Raw genomic sequence first — 23,905 nt, forward strand, 5'->3', positions numbered from 1 at the left:
CTCCGAGGTGGGCTCCAGCCTCTCCACCCTCCGTCGTTTGGCTGCTGTGAGTCTCCAAGGATTCCTGTGCTATTAAGGATATTTCTTGTTTGACTATGGTTACTCCTTTTTGTTGTATGTTGGAGGGGAGAGAGTCCCGGGCAAGCTCACTCTGCCATGACGCTGATGTCACCTGCTCCAACCTTCCTCGAGTTAATGTGGGATGGCGCCACAGCATGGTTAGATGACCAGTGCTAGGTCCGCACCCCAGATCCAAACCTGCGAACCCTGGGCCTCCAAAGCAGAGCACCAAACTTAACCACTGTACCACTGTGCCGGCCCCTCTGTATTTTCTAAGGTTTTTAAAACGAACAAGTACTACATTCTTAATAAAAGGAAAAAATTAAAACTGTCAACTGGTGAATCTCATCTTTCCTGACTAACATAGATACCGAGTCAAGGAGGAAAGAAAACAGGCTTAATGAGTTGTATTAAGTCATTCTCTTCTGGAACTACTAATCTATTATCAGAAATTTTGGATTAAGGCATACTAAACAGGATATGAAAAAAAATGTGCTTTGTATTGCTTCAATCTAAAATAAAAGGGAGAACAAAGCTTTGATCCATAAGTAAGGAATAATAGCCATAAGGAAAAAAGGCACAGAAGAGATTTTTCTAGCAATGCATGTAACAGGAAAAGAAAACAGGGCCTTGAGCTCAGCCCTTCATTAAACCTATGTCCCAAGGGTAGACTAAAGTATAGCTTTAGAAAACACAATGAGAGAAAGACCAAAAACTTTATGATTAGAGAACTAATGCTTCTAAGAGTGTGAGGAAACGGGCACTTTCATACATTGTTGATGACAGTGTAAATGGTACTGTAATAATGATGGCTCCTCTTTACGAGGACCCAGGAAAGAAAATTTCCTAACATCTAGTACTAGAAACAGTTGTGCCTCACCTGACAAACTGATTTATCTTAAAGGTGTCTGAAAATCACGTAAATCATCTTCTCTCTTTGCATTTGGCTGCTTTAAAGTTCAGAGATATGTTTGTATCTCAACAATAACATACAGAAACGTATGGCACATATTTTTTGTATTAATTTCTCTCCTGCCTTCATGCTCATATTTTATGGTGCCATATGTAACTTTATATATTGCCTTAATTCATCTTATAAATTGCCTTAATTTAATAGTGTCATTTAAATAAAAAGTTCAGACATGCATAAATAAAATGGAATGCTTTGAAAAAATGCAATGAAGGATCATTTTAAGGAATGTAATTTAGGTAAGAGATTAATTCAGGAGAATCCAGTCAAAAGCCAAATAAAGCTGTATTTTTATACTGTACAAAAGAAAATTTACATTCTTAATGTAACTAGATACATCTAGGGAAAAATTACACATCTCTCAAGAAACACAATATTTAACATCTTAGATATGTTTCTGCATTGCAGACTTATAATGAATTTATACATCTTTATTTACAATAACTTAAAATATTTTTTCATCTCTGGCAGATATTTACAAGGTCAACAGTGACTACATTTCACATTTCAACAATCAACAGCATTAACCAGTTCTGTAAGACAATTAAGATAATGGCTTACATGCACCAATAAATATGATCTTAAATGTGCGTATTTTTCTTCAGCTCTGAAAAAGTGAAAGTCTTCACTAGTCCTAGGTTGAAAGGACACAATCAAAAGCGATCATATTTTCTTCATGCCTATCTTATTTAAATTTTTACCACCACTCTTCTCTGAATACTTGAGAAGTTTATACCAAGTTATAGGTTGATGCTGATAAGAAAAAAAAAAAAAAGAGCTGATCTATACATTCCATATCCTTTTATGAAGCAAACACAGGAAAGTGGGATATTTTCTGTTTACTTGTCGATTGTGATAGAGATCAGACTATATAATGCTAAAGTAGTAAAAACTCTTCAGAAACTGTAGCTCAGAAGAGCCAAATTATTATGAGAAAAATAGTGGGAAAATAATCTTTGCACCATAAAAACTGTTTCACTTAACCAGTTAAACTGAATTAAAGCCCACAGAATTTTTAGAATAAGAATCAGAAAGACTTACTGTTAAGCAGTTGATGAACTTATTACAAATATTTTAAAAGAACATACGGAGCACTGAGCATCTCTCTCAAATCAGTGGGGATGATAAAACTTTAAAAAGCCCAAAAATCTACATTAGTAATTGTTAGAAAGCCAATGTTCTCTTTCCAAGATACCTGACCAAGACATTCACTAATTTTTAACTACCACCTGATACAAAAAAAATAATACATAGAACCTGTTTGGAACATCAGTTAACATACAATTACATTTAAAGTTTTCAAAAAAAAATCATTATTTAATAGTTTATGTAAATCCTTTAGTTCTTATTGGTCTATACATTAAAAAAAATGAGTATTTCAGCTTTTCTTAACCCAATCATGTTTTTCTGCAAAGAAAAAAACACTCAGAATGATCATGTACATAAATTATGTAAAATACCATTTTAGCCAATATCATACTTATTAGAAATTGCCATTGCCCATTTAAAAATGTCTATTTCCATCATTCTCCCCTTTTATTTTGAAAAAGCCACAATATCATACAATATACAAATTTTAAGAATTTCCCTCATTTTTTATTCAATACTGATGAACAGAATCCTCAATTTGAGTTAAGGAGACATGAAAATGTGCCATAAGGAATAATTTTTGGACTTAACCTTTAACTGGTATTTTGCTGGAAGTGAAATGTTGGCATTTTGCTGACAGGATAAGAAAACCTCACATGGACTCTTGTAGGTACTATATATCTATGTTTCTAATCAAACAATCTTTTGATACTCATTTCCCTTAGGTCTAGAAAACAATCCTTTATGTTAAAGGAGCCTCATTCCTTAACAGTTGGGTACTTTAAAAATTATATTTGATTGATACATTTTCTTTGGTAAATTTTGTAACCAATGAAGATGTAAAGAATTTCCTCATATATAAATAACACTGAGCTGCTGACACTCAAATACAGCAAACCAGACTGATATCAATTCTGTAGTTGGGGACGGATTGTCCAATTAAGTTCCTTTCTCTTTGAAAATAAAAGAATTTCTTTATTAAGCCTGCCTCCAGATACACAATTATTAAAAAAAGACTCAGTGATACTTTAAGCTATATCTAATTCTAATTTTTTGGGTAAAATCTATATTAAACATAATAGCAGACATCTGAATGTGCCTTAATTTGTAAACATTTTCTCAAAATCCAGAAGCAAAACACAGAACCTAGAATTCTGTCCTATGCTGCCAGTTATTTCACATCTTTCTGCGAACTTCTATCCTGAACTGTTTGCTCTCATATATATTTCTCATGTGACTAATGGCTAAAACTATAAACATACTGAAGAAATTGAAGTTACCACAATTTTCTGGCTGTGTGGTCAGGCTGAGAAGGAGTGTGCCCACATGGGCAGGGAAGGCTGAGTGATGACGACTCCTCTAATTCTAATGGTTTGGGATCACCACACAAATTTCTGGCACTGCCAAAAATCTAATATAGTTTAAGTGCACACTGGTCGACTCTATGAGTAGTATTTCCTAGTATGTTCCGTGCCAATATGATAGACCCATTAGGTACACAACACAGATAATAGTAAAATTTATGTCTTATGTTATCAACATGACCACCTTGGCAATGGAAAACTGTTACCAATCTGGTGACTCATTATGATTTTATTAGCACTGTTAACAATTTTACACTGCACTCCATCTTCTTGATCTGGCAAATATTCTAATATTTAGAGTTTAGGCTACCAATAATTTCTAGTTGGTTTTCAAACAACTTGTTTCTAAAACGCACTTTAAAAAAATTAAAGTATTACAAATATGTGTCTCAACCGACCTAGTGGTTTGAAACATGACAAAAATCATTCAACTTGAAAGATAAAAAGTCTCATGTTCAGATTGTTTAACATAGCCATAGTATAGAAAAGTTGCCCTAAAATTCTTATAGATTTTCTAACCACTGGCATGACCTATTAAACATTTTTAAATTGAAAAACAAATATGTAACTTAAATACTGATTTAAAAAAAAAATCAACATAAAACAAAACTTACTTTGTAATCCAAGATCAGAAATACAGCCTCCTTGCCAGTGTTTGTATAGTCTACTATCCCCTAAAAACAGATACTAATTATTTTATTTACAAATGAACATGCAGAAAATTAACTGAGACAACTGATTGTCAACAACTAAAGTACTCAAAAATGGACCCATACAAACCTCACAAAGTGAGGTAGGAAAAACATCCCACTTCATTAAAATAGTCACAAAAATAGTGCAAACAAAACAGTCTGAAAGAAGTTATTCTCAGTATTCCAGTGTCTAATAAATAATTATAATTAATTTAAAGCTACTAAGTGGAATTTGAGAATACAGGTGGGAAATATTGAGCTTACATAGCTGAGACTACCGGGTTTAAGACATTTTATATGGTATATACACTTTCAATGACATCATGGTCACCATTCCATTATGGAATCATAAGTTTCACACTATGAACCTTTTTCAGTCACATCAGGAAATATTGCTTTTATCTATCTGCTCTAAGCACAAGTAAGGTTCAATCTCTTTCGACATTAGAAATTAATGAAATCAAATTTACTTAATCTACTTTGTGATACTCCATTGTGCAACACAATTAACTTGCCACCTAGGTGACTGTGAAAGTTGGCTGATTCAAAAATTACTTTAAAATAGCTAGAAACACTGATCAAAGCCATTACATTGGATTTATTTTTGCATCTAAATAAATCCCCAGAATATAATCAGTTATAAAATGGCAGCATCCAACTGTTATGTGGCAGAAAATAGTAAGGCATAAATTAGAATAGGAAAAATATATCTATCCTTACATCTGTGGTATAGATACCTACATTTCCAACACTTCCCCATCCATGTTTATTACTCTATATTTTTTCTGGATTTAATGCTTCTCTTAATGTGCAGTATTCACCAACTACTAGAGCAGAACTATAAAGAAACTGCATAAATGGAGTGTGTTACATACCACACCTACCACAGTAGAAGTAAAGGGAGGCAGTGGGGTGTTAATATGCATTTGAAAGGAGACAGGAGTTTGATTCTGGCTCTGCTTCTTAGTTATGTGACCTTGATCACTTTACAACCTTTTTGAGCCTCAGTTTCCTGAGGATGGATATGGGGGAGTGGGTGTTGGGAGACTAGCTAGATTATCTCTAGGGTCTCTTCTAGCACAAAAGTCCTGACTCTATATTAAATAGGCACAGAGGAGTAATCGGGAGGGTGAGAGTAGAGGTAAAGGTCAGGATTTCAAAGTACAACAATTTTCCCCCTAGCTTCTCAAAATATTTTTTCTATTTAAAAATCTTACTTCTAAGTTAGCTTTTCACTTTACATTTTAGTTTGCTTTTTAGTAACATGATTTCAAATTAATGACATAGAGAAGAGTTCCCCAAACCTTCAGATATGTCTTTGTATTTCTTAATCCAACCTGGCAAAGATGGCACCAATCAAATTGTTTTATTATAGAAAACAAGTATTTCCTCCCTAACTAGCTTTTCCATAGATGGAAGGACTTTTTTTTTAATCTAAGTTAGGAAGTATAAAACAAAAGGCTGCTGAAGGATAAAGTATGAATATTGCTGGGATATATTTGTAACAGCTGTTGTATAACTGAAGAGTAGTTTAAATTATATGCCAATAAATAATGCAAATGAATATCAAAAATCTCTTAGAAAATATGACTTAGGTTTGCTAAACTTATTCCATTTCAACCAAATCTTGCACAGGAAATCTGTTCTAGGACCCTGAATGCAAAGTTTGAACTAAATGAAATGTTTCTTCATTGAGGCCAAATCATATCACTTAAAAGAATAGAACACAAATGTTACAGGGTCATGGAACATGAATGGGTATGTATATGTACAAAATATAAACATATACACATACAGATAAAAGAAATCTTCTAAAGTGAAAGTTTTTCAAAACCAACTTTTCAGGTGTAACAAGGTTGCTAACAAACCAAAGGGAGATCTTTTTACATTTATTACAGCTTTTGCTGTAATTTGGTATTATTTGGTATTTTTTTTGTGCTTTAACTAAAATAAAATTATGCTATCTTTACATGTCAATAAATGCACAACTTGTTAAATTACAAACAACTCTTCAGCCTCCTAAATCAACCAGGTATTTCTGCCATAAACTGACCTCCAGCCATGGCCAAGATCTCACTCCCTGGGAAGTACAATGCTCTTTTTCTCTCATAGCTGAAACTCTGTTTCCCTTAGTATGTTATAGACCTTTACACCTCATTTATTTTGGCTGCTTTTTAAATTCCTTTATCTGACATCCTTAGTTAAATTAAAAGAACTAAGGGATATCTAAAATATGTCTTTGTGATATATACATACCATACATATATATACACACACATACATACATACACACACACATATATACAAAACAATAAATCTCTATTTATCAACTTTTAGCTTTACCTCAGACTTTGGCAATGTTGTAGATATTAGTTCAGGTTCTAGTTTTCCATTTTCACATGAGCTGAAAAATGTTACAGATCACCAAATTCAATCAAGCAACTCATTGTTTTTATAAAGATTCTAACAGAAAGTCCACTAAACAAACAAACCTCTTACAATCAAAAAAAAGAGGAGAGGATTTTTAGGTGTGAAAAAAAAGAGGCATTTTTCTGGTTATTTTATTTATCAAAATGTATTGTAATTTTTATTGGAGAGAGAAAATTTTAAACTGTTAACTAGGAGAATACTTGCTTTCTATAAATTCAGTATATTTTTATTTCACGATAATAAAACAAAAATGTCTCAACGTACAAAGCACTAATAGCTCTGATGTCTTTTGTGGAAGGATAATGTATAGCAGTTCAAGTCATAACAATGATTTCAAAAATCAATATATTCTCTTCTACTTCAATCAAGCAGTAGAGCCAGAGACCCAGAAGAGGTCATAATGAAATCTTATCCAATCAAATCAGAACTGAAAATTTTTTACCAATAATGCATTTTTGTAGCCTCTTAGCTCAGTTACCAAATGTTACTTACATACATTCAACATCTAGCTTACTGGCATGATTCGAAAGTTTTATAAAAATGAGAAACTTTTGGAGATATATGATTATAAGGTACACAAATTGCATTACATTAAACACAAAGGCAGTGTAGTCCTTGTAGGAGAAATCAAGTCAGTACCCCCTGGTAGAAATGTTCTATAAAAATGTGTCACATTGAAGCATCAGTGTTTTCAGCCAATTATCTGTCCCTGATGTATTTCCTTGGAGTATATGATCTATCAGGACTTCAGGTTTCTTAATCCAAGATATCTGACTGAATTTAGGTACATCTAGAAAGCAGCTGAAAGGGCTTCTCCAATAGTCTGACATCACAGAAAGTGGGTTGAGAAATCCCTCTCTTTACCTGAAGATGTACTTGTTCTACTTCAGTCATCATCAGCTCACAAAGGAAAAGAAAAAAACCAATCAAAACTTCCCCTCACACACACAATCCCATACAAGATAAACAAAAACTGCCCCCTCCCGCCCACAAAACCCCAGCACCAAAGTGTCACTCATTCCTAGGAAATAGAACACGCCCCTTGGATTCTCTGATTTGTTAGTTGTTCAAACTTAAAGGACAGAAACGACCTTATGTCCTTGCGGGGAGGAGGGAAGACATGTTAATAATGACTACAGAGCCATCGAGAAAGTGCATTATCAATTACACAATCAACTTAGAGCCCTGCCCTCTGATGGAGGTGGCCACCACTTGATTTAAATGCCTCAGTAATTGAACATTTGTGTCCTCGAGATAAAGGAGACAGGGGGAAAAAGAGCCACCCTTATTTCAATAGAAAAGTGCAGCAGCCTACCACCTTTCCCCACGCTTCTCAAGAAAATGATTGCACAGACTCAGAGAAGTCCAAAGTCATAGCAGAATCTCTGAGGCACTCCTGGTTAAGAGAAAAAAAATATGATCCAGTAATCTTCATAGTTCTACAGATCATGAGAACAAACCCGTTTTTGTTTTTTTAAAAGAAAGCCAAAGAATCATTTCATAGGGATCATATACACCATTTCCTCTAACGTATCCTCAGTCTCACAGTGTTGAAATGGGACCGATCAGCCTACGACAGATTGCACATCACCCAAGGAGAAGAGAAGGCATGGAAAATGCAAACATTTTATACTGCTTCACAAACACATTTACAAGGAATAGGTGAAGAGAAGATATAGGAAGGAGGGAAAAGAAAACCTTATTGCTGTTTCCATACAAAATACAGTATGAAGATACCTAAACTAAATCAAATCTGATTATGATGACCAATATTTTCACAATGTGGGATGAAGTGTCTTCTTGCACAATGAAATGTTCAGTTTACAAGGTAAGCAGAAAGATGAGAAAGGATGTCAAACTACACCTGGGATATTAGCTGCATATTGAAACTTGGGGATCGAGACTGCTTGGTTAAGGGAGCTCCTGGGCTGAGGAGCTCTTTACCTTCTCCAGCTTGACCTAGCCGGTCCTCCTGTAGACTGACGGTTGAATATCGATTAGCACTGTTAGCTGCTAAATTAGTAACTGCCTCAGTGCCAACCCCAATGCTGGTACTTGCTTGACTGCCATTTACATAGTCAAATGATTTACTTGAAGAAGCACTGGCTGTCCGGATTAGACTTAAGCTATTGGTTTTTGGCACCACCGAGCCAGCGGGCAGGCTCAGGTGTTTCTTCATCGGTGTCAGCTCAATTGAATCTACACTAAGATCGGGTGGTTGCTGTACATACTGCCTGCGAACTACTGAATCTCGAGGGCTCTCACTGGATTTGATGACAGAAGCTGTTTCTTTATCCTTGGCTGAACGCCCAGCTGCTACTTTCCTTAAGCTTCCCCTCTGAGAAGAGGAGGATGGTTTGGTCCCAATTGGCTGACTGCTGAGGGAAGCCCCCGATGAAAATCCTTCATCTGCATCATTCAGGTTTACCAACTCCTCTCCTCCATTTAGACCCTCAGCACCTAAAAAACAAATCAGACAGACTCAGCAATAGCTAAATTAAATAAGAGGCAGCTGTGAATAACAACTTAACTGACCTTCTCTCTTGGGTAATTTTTGCTAGAGGTTGGCAACGGCCTCGCTATCAACATTTCTCGTAAATAATTTAGGAGAAGAAACCCTAATCTACACAGAATTCCAATGTGTTATTCATTCTGTTCATTTAGCTTTCATTAGTTCAGCTTTTGTAAAACTATCCACAAACAAACTTAGTATACTATCAATATTTAGGCACATAAAACAACTTTAGGTAAAATACAACATTTTGTTATCATAAATCTTTATAATACACCCTTGTCAATTTGAGGTGACCATATCTATCTATTTTAAAAAACAAATTTTTTTCCTTCTGTCTTCCTTACCCATCATAAAACAGACTGTGCAAAAGAGACCCCCTTCTAATTTCAGCCACCCAGAATAACGCCAAAAACACATTTATCCCTACAAGCTAAACCCTCTTTAATTACAATAAAATTTTATATTTATTCAACAGCTAACTGCTTCTAAATGGCTTTAAAACCTTTAACATGAAAACAGTAAATTTTCTAACTCTAAAAAACTCTACATTGCTTCCAGTAACTTCATAATTGTATGCTGTCTAAATGGACATATCTACTCACTGATTTCCATGTTTTCTTGATCAATTAATGTGAAGAAAATATTTAATTATCAGAGAGCAAGGGTAGGAAACCAGAAGGGATATTTAAGAAGGATTTCTTCTTTCTATATGATGTATTTTTGTAATATATTAGATTTTTAGTATCAAGATTTATTATTGTCATAAAATACCATAGTGTCCCATTATGTTTCATGCAGAAACTGCAGTTAATGCAAGAACCCTTATCTTAGGATTCTGTACAAAGGGGAGAAGCATACACAATATATTTAGTTGGGGGTTTCTAGGAATCTCAATTCTCTTACTGAAAGTATGATCAACATTCTTTTAGAAAGTAACACGTTTGCTTCTTTCAAAACCTGATAGTTGTGTGCTACCTCATTAATATGTTTACCAGGCTGCAAAAAGTTTAATCTGGATCTACATACAGATATCACTATTATAGTTAAGGTAAAATGTTAGGAAAGAATTCTAAACAAATAGTATTTTGAGATAACAGGTTACCTAAGTAAAATACATATGAAATATTTAAACACAATCTTTATTTAACATAGTTCCTGGAAAAATAAAAATATTTTCTTAGCCATATTTTCTCATATGGATTAGTTATTTCCTTCCTTCAAAAGAAGAATGAAATAGGCTATCCTTAAAGCAAAAGGAACCTTGTTATTATATCCAGCAGTTTAATAACCTTTAATCATCATGCAAAGCCATATGAAAATACAGCTGACACCATTTCTCTCAACCTCTTCTTCAAAAGAAAAGTATACAATGTATCTCAAAATAAAAACTTTAAATTATATTCATATATCATCTTAGCAATTTACTTACGATTAGTATAAAGAACTCTAAAATGCCCAAGAAAAGATAGTTATTGGTTCAGAAGTGATATCAGTACTATAAAACTGGGAGTGAACAGAATGTATCATTGGGGACATACATAATTAGGAAAGGAGACTGAGAGACTTAGTGCTAGCTTCTGAATATTGCCACATGCAGATCTGATGCCCAAGCAATATGGCCACAAAAGAGAAGATGATAACATAAAAGTCACCATGCAAGAGAATCCACTGATAAGTTATACAAGTTATACAGTAAGAAATGCTGTTTAAGTATAGTGGAACACTGACTATACTTTCATTATAGGCGTTGTCCTCAGTTCCATATAATTTTAAATCCAGCTTTAAAAGTTACAAATAAAACGTTACTTGACAATCAGGATAAAGGTAGGTGATAGGCTCATATTCTTCCTTCAATTTCAACACATAATAAATATAATTTTAATTATAAAACTATTAAAAACCATCATACTGGAAAATTGTTTTTTTTTTTTTTAAAAAGGCCAATTATCAATGTTAATCAAAAAGCTCCAGCAGACTTCAGAATTACCAAGTGTTTTTTGCTGAGGAAGATTCATCCTGAGCTAATATCTGTGCCAATCTTCCTCTATTTTGTATGTGGGTCACCGCTACAGTATGGCCACCACCAAGAGGTGTAGGTCTGTGCCTGGGAACTGAAACCAGGCCGCCAAAGTGGAGTGTGACAAACTTAACCACTAGGCCATGGGACCAGCCCCATTTTTTTTTTTTCCTGAGGAAAATTCACTCTGAGCTAATATCTGTGCCACTCTTCCTCTACTTTGTATGTGGGATGCCACCACAGCATGGCTGACAAGTGGTGTAGGTCCACACCCAGGATTCGAACTCGCGAATCCAGACTGCCCAAATGGAGCGTGTGAACTGAACCACTACGCCACAGGGCCAGCCCCCCAGAATTACCAAACTTTTCCAGGGTTTTGGTAATTTCCTTCCTTCTTTTAAAAAATTTCAAGGAATAAAAAGGCAATTGTGTCTCACTACTTTTTTCCTATCTAATTTTCTCCCTGGGTGATAACAATACTATTCATGATCCAAAGAGGAGACAACCAAAAAGGATTTTTAAGGAAATTTTCTGTTCATGTCTGCCTCTCCTTATAAATTTAGCTTCTACTAATATTGATTTAAAGCTACAATTAATCTAAATTAAAAGGCAAAATAATTTCTGAGAAATTTCAAATACACTGAAGGAACTCATTCCTCTTTCCTTATGGGTACAACCCACCCTCACCCACTGAAATTTTTACCAGTGATAGGAGATATTAAATAGGATATTTTAATATTTAATAGGATATTTAAAAGGAACTATTTTGGTTCTTTTTTCAAAGTGTATGACTCAATGAATGGAAGAAATGTTTCCCACTAACCCCACATTTTCTAGAATTTCATCAAGTGTTACCATAGCATTACATTTAGCACAAATACTCCAACATTCTAACAATGGTAGTAGGTGCACATCAAGTGGCTCATTTAGTCACCAAGAATGTTGAGAAACAGGCTATTGTTCAAGTTAGGCCAACTCTGGGTTCCACAACTGTTCATATACTTATTTTTATGCCTTTATGCAAGATAAAACTGACTCCCAGGGATAACAAAGAGATATGGGAAAAACAAAGAGAGAGCTGCATCTTTCACAGCCATTTACACAAGGATGTCTGTAAAACAGCACCAACTTCTCTGGGTCCCTAGATCATGCACATGCAACACTGCTAAACAAAGTCAGGTCAATCTGGGCAAATGGGCAAGGGAACAGAGGGCAGATTTAGAGTCTTACTGAGCATGCTCAAATTTCTAATGCACCAAAGAGCAAGAGACTTCCCTTAGTGGAAGGTAACTGCTTCCTGTATGTTTGGTCTTTACAATAAGTAAAAATATGTAACCTATTTTAAAAATACTTGCTAAATTTCATAAATTAGTATAAAGGTTCCACAGTAGCAATACATTAAATAATGAAAAAACTATTAAGCTACGGTTCCCTCTTTCACAAAGTCAACTCCTATGGCATCACATGTAAAATAGCAAATGAATACCTTCCTATCAGAGAGAGGTCTTCTTTTATGGGGGAGAGGGGGAGTGTAAAACAAAATTCTCATCTTAAGAGACCAGCATTGTAGAAACAAAGATCTACTAGGATTCTTGACCTCCAGATAATACATTTCAATTCTGTTTGGGAGCTATATAAGACAATCATTATTTACAATAGATGATAAAATGCAGTGTGCACCAGGATAGTGCATTTATAGAGGAATGATGTCAGCAGCTCACTAGTTAGATGCAGGCAACTTGACCCAAAGATTATAAAAAGACAGTCAATACCAGTTTACTCTGTCAAAGAGACAAGAAATTCTTGTTAATTGACCACCCGAGGATTAGACATACTTTAACCAGCTCCATTTTAGTCCAATTTCTCAAAAATAATGTATCAAAGTTTTAAAACTCCCCTCACATATTTGTAAAGAATAAATTAATATATAAATAAAGTCAATTCATATTAGTTAATAAGGCTCATGTCCGTTGGGTGCATTTTTCCTTTCCTACTGTTAGAATAAACATGCTCAGTAATGAAAAATCCCAAGCATTTGCAGACCTTTTAGAGACAGGCCTCCGCCTTGTTAGTAGCCATGCCAAGCTGTTCTTTGATTACACAGGGATGCAGACTCCAGGCCAGCACAAATGGTAACTAAAGATTGTACCTGACCTGGTGCTAGGCATATTGGGGGCGGGGGACAGGGGAGTGTGCTTTCCAAAGAGGAGCTAATACACCCTGGGGTAGTAGTAACACACACTAGAATGGAAAGATGTTCTGCTTGGGGATAGAGAGCCAGGATCCTTCTCCAGCAACTGCCTCACTGACTTCTGCCTCCTCATCTCTGTCCTACCCTCTGTTGTGGCTGCTGCTGAGTTGGGCTCCGGTGAGCCGTGCTCAGGGGTCCTGCGCACCAGCACCTCCCCCTCTTGCACACGTTTGATCCCTAGGTCAGTGGAGCCGTGTTGGATCGGGGAGCCAGGAATACTCGAGTCAGCCTCGTTTGAGAAGTCAAAGCCATCTGGGATTCAACATATAAAATTTTAGTGCTTTTGTGCTGCTCTATTCTTTTGTGAGCATTTTGACCCAGGCAGATAAGAGAATGTATATATGGATATGATATAAACACAAACACTATTTATATAGTTACATGTGTGTGCAAAGTATGCACACACATAAGGCGGCAGATGAACAATGTGAGGTTTGCAAATGAATAGGACAGAAAAATCAGGATCATCAAAATGGCAATTAATCTCTTAGGCAAGACAGCCTGACTATTCAAGTACCATATGCCTATGAAATACTGCTGGATTCAGCACTTAGAAAAAAAGGAAAAGCAAAGATAAAAATTTTAGAATACTCAATTCTTTTATATATAGCTTGTATTATACCATTAGTTTGGCCATTTATATAATTTTCTCCCACAATGCTCATACATGCACCTTTTGTTCCCAGCATGGTAACAGGCTTAAAGAAATTTCTTTCCTATTGTTATTACTAGTTCGAAAAAAGACAGAAATTAACTTGATTTTATTTTCCATTTTAACATTCATAGAGCAATCAATAACATCTTTCTACTATATAAAAAATACATATATTTATAATAAAATACATTCAGGCATTTAAACGACATTTCTAGTGCTATTTATAAAAATCTAAACAATTTTACTTTAATTATACAGAGTAGTATAATATCATGTGTTAATATAGTCTATAAAAACAGTAATAAATTTACTTGAATCCATGAATGAGCTATAAGGGTTTTGTACTCACCTTCTCTCCTCCATCTATGGCGACGGATTGAAGCTGTTGTAATTGCAGTCCGAGAAATCCTCGGCACTGTTGGAGTGACTTCCACTTTAAGGACTTTCTGGCCTTCTTGTGAAGAATCCGGAGCATCAAATGGTAATGAGTTTTTCATGGCATTGGCAACCTAAAATGATAATGTAAGTCTGTACATATTTACACCTAATAGGCAATTTATGCTTATTCTACATATTTCCATAATTTTTTTTTCTTCTTTTCCCCAAAGCCCCCCAGTACAAAGTTGTATATTCTAGTTGTGAGTGCCTCTGGTTGTGCTATGTGGGACACTGCCTCAGCATGGCCTGATTAACGGTGCCATGTCCAGGATCTGAACCAGCGAAACCCTGGGCCGCCAAAGCAGAGCATGTAAACTTAACAACTTGGCCATGGGGCCAGCCCATAGTTTCATAACTTTTTGAATAAGTATTTAAAACTTGTACTATAAAAGTACAATGTGTCACAAATGTTTCTATCTCCATTATCCTGTATGCTAATAGGCAGGCTTTTTAAATGAGAATTTATTTTTAAAAATGTGAGTCACAGGCCAGCCTCAGTGGCCTAGTGGTAAAGTTCAGTGTGCTCTGCTTCAGCAGCCCAGGTTTGGTTCCCAGGTGCGGAAATACACTGCTCCGTTAGCAGCCATGCTATGCTGGCAGCCCACATATTAAAAAATTGAGGAAGATGGGCATAAATGTTAGCTCAGGGCGAATCTTCCTCAGGGTAAAAAAAAAAAAAAAAAAGTGAGTTACACCTCCTATGGATTCTTTGAAGTTGCTGACTTTCAAAGAGAAAAAGTATTCCAAAGAAAGAAAAATTATTTAACATTTGAACCCTGATGTAAGAAAATTTAGACTAAGTTTCCAATTCTTCACATGCTAAATAACATGCAAAATTTAATCTCTGATTAAAAAAAAATCAGTAGTCTTTTGTTCACTCCTTTGTTTCCATAAGGAGAAATTTCCCCTAAACACATCTGGCACTTTCTGCCCTCCACAGAGGAGAGTGAAATATTAGGTTGGAGAGTAACTGCCATTGATTGGTCTTTGTTTCTTAACTGGGTAGTGCTAATCTAGCAAAGATTTGAGCTCAAGGATTGTCTCTCTCCCTCCCTCTCCACTTGGACAAGGACAAGTGGAATGTAGCAACCTAGATAAACTGCCTGCTCTGCCAACTCAAACCTTCTCTCCAGAGGCCTGTTCCAAGGTCTAGACTGAGGGGTGGGGAGTTAAGTCTTTCAATTTAGCCTTTATCAGTAATAAAGACAATGCTAGTTTCTCTCCCTGCCAACCATTTTTATCTATTTATCTCCTGGCTCTAGATTTGAATAGAGAAAAGAAGTGTTATTCATTGGGCTCCTCAGAGATCCCCAGCAATAAAAGATTATTCTAGGGCTAGAGATTACTAATCTCTTTACCTATATTGCCTTGGAAATGCCACCTCTACTTAATTTATAAGACAAGGATAAAAGTATGAATTTAAAGAGTCAAACGCAAGGTATTATTATTCTGATGTAATTTAAAAAATCTTATTATCCATTTGTTTTAATGTAATCCTTAGGGTAAAATTAGGGATGCTGACATGAGGGAAAAAAAGAGAATTCAACTATCAAAGAATTACTGTAAATGCTACCTCAATAAATATATATTTAGCTTAAAATATAATAAAAATTTATATGAATAAAATACCTTTAAAAAATTGTACTCAAAGTATGGCAAGTAAAAAATACATAAATCATATATTTAAAATGCCATTATAGAAATACTACGAAAAGCTTGGAAGACATAGAAAATTGCAAAGAAATACAAACCACCAGTCAAATCACCTAGACAGCTATTAGCATTTTGTATGTTTCCTCTGTCCTGTCCAGATTAAAAAAATAGTTCTATACTGCTTTACTGCTTATCACAAGCTAGCATTTTTCTTTAATATAAAATCTGAAACATATAATCTCATCAAGGAAACATCATTATAACTTAATCATTCTCTGTTGTGGAACACTTAGATTATTTCGATTTCTTTGCAATTAAAAATAACACGAACATTATGCTTATAATACACTTAAAAAGAATTTTAAGTAGTTTCCTAGGATACGTTGCTACACATGGGATAGTGGGTCACAGAAAACAAACACACATTACCAAACTGCTTCTGCAAGGGATGTTCAGAGTTGTGCTGTACTGCTACTGGTAACGTCGAGAATGCCTTCCTTAGTCCACTACTGGAGACGTACGTTTGTTTTTGGATTGATCATTTACCTTTCAGAGATATAGTCATTCATCACTTAACAACGGGGATATGTTCTGAGATGCGTCATCAGGCAATTTCACTGTTGTGTGAGCATCATAGAGTGCACTTACACAAACCTAGATGGTGTAGCCTACTACACACCTAGGCTATATGGTACTAACCTCAGGGGACCACTGTCGTGTATGCCATCTGTTGTTGACTGAAACGTGGTTATGTGGTGCATAACTGTGTATTCATTTTGTGGAAGAGTATGAAATCTTTTTATATAGAACAAAATATTAATGGGCTTTCTTGTCATGACTGTTGAGAATATTTTTCTCAGTTTGTGCATTGCATATTAATTTTGTTTTTAAAAAACTAATGGTTGAACATTTAGATGTTTATGTGGTCAAAATAGAAGATCAACCTTTTTTAGTGACTTGTCCCATTACTTAAGCTTAGAAAGTCCTCCCTTCTCTAGAAATTTGAGTAAATATTTATAACTTCTAACTCTTTCTTTTCTTAAAGGATTTTAAACCATTTAATTCTTTAATTTATCTGAACTCCATTTTGGTATGTGGTAGGAGGAGAGGATCTAAACCAATTTGTCTTCTCTCCAACAGTTAACCAATTGTTATTGTGGAACAAACCTTTTTCCCTCTATGATTTGGATTGCCTCATATATCACATATTGAATTTTTTTTTTTACCCATTACTGCCCTGTTCAAGCACTGGTATGTTTGTTTGTTTTTTGATGAGGAAGATTGGCCCTGAGATAAGATCTGTTGCCAATCTTCCTCTTTTTGCTTGAGAAAGATTGTCCCTGAGCTAACATCTGTGCCAATCCTCCTCCCCTTTGTACGTGGGATGCGCCATAGCATGGCTTGACAAGCAGTTTGTAGGTCCATACCTGGGATCCAAACTCATGACCCCTGGGTCACTGAAGTGGAGTGCACAAACTTAACCACTACACCACCACGCTGGCCCCAAAGATGAATTTATTTTTATTTTAATTTTTTTGCTGAGGAAGATTCACCCTGAGCTAACATCTGCCAATCTTGCTCTTTTTGCTTGAGGAAGATTCACCCTGAGCTAACATCTGTGCCAACCTTCCTCTATTTTGTATGTGGGATGCTGCCACAGCATGGCTGCTGCCTAGCGGTGTAGGTCCATGCCCAGGAACTGAACCCAGGCCGCCAAAGTGGAGCACGCCGAACTTAACCACTAGACCACAGGGCCAACACACAGGTCTGTTTAATAAAGAGTAAATGTAATAACTTACCAACAGTGGTTGAGAAAAGAGCTCTAGCTGAGCTCTATAAATGATGTCATCAAGGACTTCTTGGCCAAGGTCCCACTGTCCATTATACCTATGGAAAAGCAGATCGTTTACTATCTTTAGCAAATATTTCTAATCTTCAACAACAACCTTTTTATTGTTCCAAGTCTTACTGTTTTGGTTCTGAAACAAAATTTTCACATCAAATTTTGCATCATTTCATTTCTAAACTATCCCACTTTTGGTTATAAAACAAAATGAAGATTTAAAATACTAACATTTATAATAGTTTACAGATATCTCTTCACACAAATTGGTTTTTATCACGTATTGATATTTAGGGTAATCTATTTAATGTATTCATGAAAACCTGGGTTATTAACTATGTAAAGAGACATAGTTTTCCATAAGGAAAACATGGCAATTTCTAGACTCCAATTTAATGATTAGTTATGTTACATTTCAGCTATTTTAGGAGTACTAAAAGTACGATGAACAATTATACACCAGCAAATTGGACAATCTAGAAGAAATGGATAAATTCCTAGAAACATACTACCTACCAAGATAGAATCATGAAGAAATAAAAAATCTGAACAGACCAAATTACTAGCATGGAGATTTAATCAGTAATCAAAAATCTCCCAACAAACAAAAGTCTAGGAGCACATGGCTTCACAGGTGAATTCTACCAAACGTTTAAAGCAGAATTAACATCAACCCTTCTCAAACTCTTCTGACAAAAAGAAGACGAAGGAACACTTTCATACTCATTTTACAAAGCCAGAATTACCCTGATACCAAAACCAAACAAGGATACTACAAGAAAAGAAAATTACAGGTCAATATCCCTGTGAGATATTAGACAAAAATCCTCAACAGAATATTAGCAAATCAAATTCAACAATACAGTAAAAGGATCACACATCATGATCAAGTGGGATTTACCCTTGGGATGCAAGGACGGTTCAACATCTGATATTCAATCAATGTCATACCACATTAACAAAATGAAGGATAAAAATCATATGATCATCTCAAGACATGCAAAAAAAGCATTTGACAAAATTCAACATCCATTCATGATAAAAACTCTCAGCAAAGTGGGTACAGAGGGGTCATACCTTAACATAATAAAGGCCATATATGACAAACCCACAGCTAACATACTCAATGGTGAAAAAACTGAAAGCTTTTCCTCTAAGATCAGGATAAGACAAGGATGCCTACTCTCACCACTTTTATTCAACACAGTAATGGAAGTTCTAACCAGAGCAATTAGGCAAGAAAAAGAAATAAAAGTCATCCAAATCAGAAATGAAGAGGTAAAACTGTCTCTATTTGCAGATGACATGATATCATACATAAAAAACCCTAAAGACTCCACCAAAAAACTATTAGAACTAATAAACAAATTCAGTAAAGTTCCAGGATACAAAATCAATACAGTCATGTGCCACCTAACAATGTTTTTGTCAACAACAAACTGCATATACAATATGGTCCCATAAGACCATAATAGAGGTGAAAAATTCCTATCAGTGACAATGTAGCCGTCGTAACATCATAGTGCAATGTATTACTCACGTGTTTATAGTGATGCTGATGTAAACAAACCTACTGCACTGCCAGTCGTATGACAGTATAGCTTTTAGTCTATACCATCTAGGTTTGTGTAAGTACACTCTATGACATTCACACAACAAAATCACCTAATGACACATTTCTCAGAACATATCCTCATTGTTAAATGATGCACGACTATACACAAAAATCTTTTGCATTTCTGTACACTAATAATGAACTACCAGAAAGAGAATTAAGAAAACAATCCCATTTACAATTGCCTAAAAAATACCTAGGAATAAATTTGACCAAGGAGGTAAAGGACCTGTACACTGTACACTTATAGTTTTCATAAAAGACACTGATAAAAGAAACTGAAGAACAGACAAATAAATGGAAAAATATTCCATGCTCATGGATTAGGAGAATTAATATTGTTAAAATGTCCATACCACCCAAAGCAATCTATAGATTCAACGCAATTCCTATCAAAATTCTGATAAGATTTTTCACAGAAATAAAACAAACAATCCTAAAACTTGTATGGAACCACAAAAGATCCTGCCTGAATAGCCAAAACAATCTTGAGAAAGAAGAATAAAGCAGGAGGCATCGCATTTCCTGATTTCAAACTCATATTACAAAGCCATAGTAATCAAAACAGTATGGTATTGGCATAAAAACACACAGATCAATGCAACAGCATAGACAGCTGAGAAATAAATCCACACATACGTGGTCAATTAATTTACAACAAAAGAGTCAAAATATACAATAGAGAAAAGACAGTCTCTTCAGTAGATGGTGCTGGGAAAACTGCACAACCACATGCAAAAGAATGAAACTGGACCACTTATCTTACACCATATTTTAAAAAAACCTCAAAATGGACTAAAGATTTTAACCTAAGACCTGAAACCATGAAACTCTTAGAAGAGGACACAAGAGGTAAGCTCTGTGACATCAGTCTTGGTAATGATTTTTTGCATTTGACACCAAAGGAAAAGGCAACAAAAGCAAAATAAACAAGTGGAACTACATCAAACTAAAAAGATTCCACACAGCAAAGGAAACCATCAACAAAATGAAAAGGCAACCTAAAGAATGGGAAAAAATATTTGCAAATCACATATTTGATAAGGGGTTAATATCCAAAATATATAAAGAACTCACACAAGTCAATAGAAAAAAAAAATCTAATTAAAAATGGGCAGAGGATCTAAATAGACTTTTTCCCAAAGAATACATACAAAAGGCCAACAGGTACATGAAAAGGTGCTCAACAGCACTAATCATCAGGGAAATGCAAATCAAAACCACAATGAGATACCATTTCACACCTGTTAGAATGACTAGTATCAAAAAGACAAGAAATAGCAAGTGTTGGGAGGATGTGGAGAAAAGGAAACCCTGTACACTACTGGTGGGAATGTAATTCGGTGTAGCCACTATGGAAAACAGTACGGAGTACCCTCAAAAAATTAAAAATAGAACTACCATATGAGCCAGCAATTCCACTTCTGGTATATAGCCGAAGGAAATGAAATCACTATCTCAAAAGGTATCTGTACCCTCATGTTTATTACAGCATTACCTACAATAGTCAAGACATGGAAACAACTTAAGTATACACTGACAGATGATGAATAGATAAAGAAAATATGGTATATATATATATACAACGGAATATTATTCAGTTATTAAAAAGAGAAGGAAATCCTGCCATTTGCAACAACATAGATGGACCTTGAGGGCATTACGCCAGACAGGGAAAAACAAATATGGTATTGGGGCCGGCCCAGTGGCAGAGCAGTTAAGTTCGAACGTTCCGCTTCTTGGTGGCCCAGGGTTCGCTGGTTTGGATCCCGGGTGAGGACATGGCACTGCATGCCAAAAGCCATGCTGTGGTAGGTGTCCCATGTATAAAGTAGAGGAAGATGGGCGTAGATGTTAGCTCAGGGCCAGTCTTCCTCAGCAAAAAGAGGAGGATTGGCAGTAGTTAGCTGAGGGCTAATCTTCCTCAAAACAAAAACAAAAACACACACAAAAAAACAAATATGGTATAAGCTCACTTACATGAGAAATCTAAAAAAAAAAAAACCAAAAACCAAACTCACAGATACACAAAACAGATTGGTGGTTGCCATAGGCAGTGTGGGTGGGCAAAAAGGTTGAACGTGTTCAAAGGGTACAAACTTCCAGTTACAAGAGAAATATGTCCTGCGTATTGGGACTATAGTTAGCGTGGTGACTATAGTTAATAATACTGTATTGTACATTTGAAAGTTGCTAAAAGAAGAAATCTTAAAAGTTCTCATCACAAGAAAAAAAAATATGTAGCTATGTGAGGTGATGAATGTTAACTAAACTCATTGTAGTAATCATTTCACAATATAAAATATATCTAATCATTATGCTGTGTACCTAAAACTAATACAATCTTATATGTCAATTATATCTCAATTAAAAAGTTGTCTTTGTTATTATATTGCTTTCAAATAGAAAGTGTATTATTCATCTAAAAAGAAGTATTAAAAGGAATTCATATTAGAAAAACAAGATAATGTGTCCATCATGGAACAACAGATTCAGTGTTGTGCAACTGATAAGGAGAAAAGAGAAATATTAAATTTCCAAACATTAGGAAGAGTCTACCCAATTTCACAGTCCACCTACTTACATGGCATAATAAACCCCTGTGAGAAGTTGCACCATAAATTCGGGATCCAATACTATTCGACCACAGAGTTCTTTCCAGTGTTTTTCGTGTTGCCGTGGAAACCCACTTACACAAACCCTAGGAAAATACAGGATTTATGATGTGTGATTTCCCAATTCATTAAATATTTTTGCTTTCATAAATTCACTTACTCAATCATTCATTCCTCAAATATTTATTTGTTCCTTAATTAGTGACTATGTGCCAGTCACTGTCTTGGGCCTAGGCATACAGTTGTGAAAAGGCAAAAAGATAATAAAATCTGTGCCCTCAAAAAGCATACATTCTAGAGGACTATATCAATAAAGCAACAACTTTTCTTAAATAGCTAACTATCTCTTTCATAATCATTCTTCTCCCTCTTCACGAGAGAAATGCATCATTTCACACATTGCAAATTGCATCAGGATGAATTAGTGGGAGATACAGAAATCTCAAAAACAAACAAAGGAGTATTTCAAAATAGTGATGTTTGTGAGGCTATTTTTAAATGTGCAATGGCCACGTAGTTTCTTAAAATTCTTTAGGGGATAATCTATAAAATCAAACTTACAGCTAATTTAAGATTGGCCTTCCCCCAATTATGAAAACTGAATTTTGTTATAAACAGGGCCACATTCCATTCCCAGTAACCCAACAACAGCATGAACTTGAGCAGAGCATCGTGGTGGACAGACCCTTGGGGGACCACGATCCTTATGACCCCTCCTTCTTGGTACTCATGCCCCATGTCATCCCTTCCTCTTGAGTGTGGCTGGGCAAAGGTAACAGGATCTCCCTGAGTCCGTGTACAAGAATATGTGCCTATGGTACATAAGATTGTAGTGCAGGTCTTGCTGGAGTCTCTCTCATCTCTTCTCTGCTTTGAAGAAGCAAGCTGCCACGGCTATGTTGTAGGCTGCTTATGTTGGGAGGTCCACGTGGCAAGGAACTGAGGCTGGCCTTCAGCAGACAGCCAACAAGAAACTGAAGCCCTCAGTCCTACAACTACAGGAACTGAATCCTGCCAACAAACGTGTATAATTCCTCAATCGGGCCTTAGGGAAGACTGCAACTTCCGCCAACATCTTAACTGCAGCTTTTTAAGATCCTAAGCAGAGGACTCAACTAACTCATGCCTAAACTCCTGACCCACAAAACTGTGACATAATAAATGTGTGCTATTTTAAGCTGCTAATTTCGTGGTATATTATGAGGCGACAGAAAACTAATACACATTTAACTTCTTTTTGGGGCTTAGTTTCCTCAAGTAAAAATCAGTTGGACAGGATGAACTCAGGGTTCCTTCCGTAACGGCAATTCTGTGAAGCTAAATGTCCTGTCTCCAAACTAATTTATATTACTTAAGCTTTTTTTTCTGTAGTGGACATTTAAATTTTAGCTCAAGTCTGTCCAAATTATTAGAAGTTCTGATTTAGTAAAGATTTGAACACATAAATACAAATGAGACATACAGATAATTGGTGTTATTGCTAATCTTATCCAAAGCAGAGACAGTTATTTGTGAAAGATATACAGAAAAAAGTTCACATTTCTTAAGACTTTCTCCACATATAGGTCTATGTATTCAAAGCTCTCAAAGTGATTTATAAAAATTGGCATCCAGGCAGTGATTAGGTGCATCACTAAACCACCCTAAACTTAAGACATCTTGGCTTAACTTGATGTTCAGCTAGAAAACACTTCTTTA

At 35.5% G+C, this 23,905-nt stretch overlaps 1 protein-coding gene across 13 annotated transcripts in view; it reads right to left on the reverse strand.

Moving 5' to 3' along the window:
• Positions 1–1,296: 1,296 nt before the first annotated feature.
• HYCC2 (hyccin PI4KA lipid kinase complex subunit 2) overlaps positions 1,297–23,905 on the reverse strand; it is an 86,236-nt gene continuing 63,627 nt past the window's right edge. For 7 of the 13 annotated variants that reach the window (XM_014829235.3, XM_070508384.1, XM_044768461.2 and 4 more), the window contains 5 exons: positions 22,177–22,293; positions 17,934–18,021; positions 14,393–14,552; positions 13,473–13,640; positions 8,218–9,065 (listed from right to left, as the gene is read on the reverse strand). In XM_014829235.3, the coding sequence (XP_014684721.1) occupies positions 8,464–9,065; positions 13,473–13,640; positions 14,393–14,552; positions 17,934–18,021; positions 22,177–22,293 (1,135 nt within the window). In that variant the 3' untranslated portion in view covers positions 8,218–8,463. Of the gene's footprint in view, positions 9,066–13,472; positions 13,641–14,392; positions 14,553–17,933; positions 18,022–22,176; positions 22,294–23,905 lie in introns of all 13 variants that reach the window. The other 6 variants (XM_014829238.3, XM_070508386.1, XM_070508382.1 and 3 more) reach the window with 1 other exon arrangement.

Source organism: Equus asinus, chromosome 4 (assembly GCF_041296235.1).
Source record: "Equus asinus isolate D_3611 breed Donkey chromosome 4, EquAss-T2T_v2, whole genome shotgun sequence".
NCBI classification, from domain to species: Eukaryota; Metazoa; Chordata; class Mammalia; order Perissodactyla; family Equidae; genus Equus; species Equus asinus.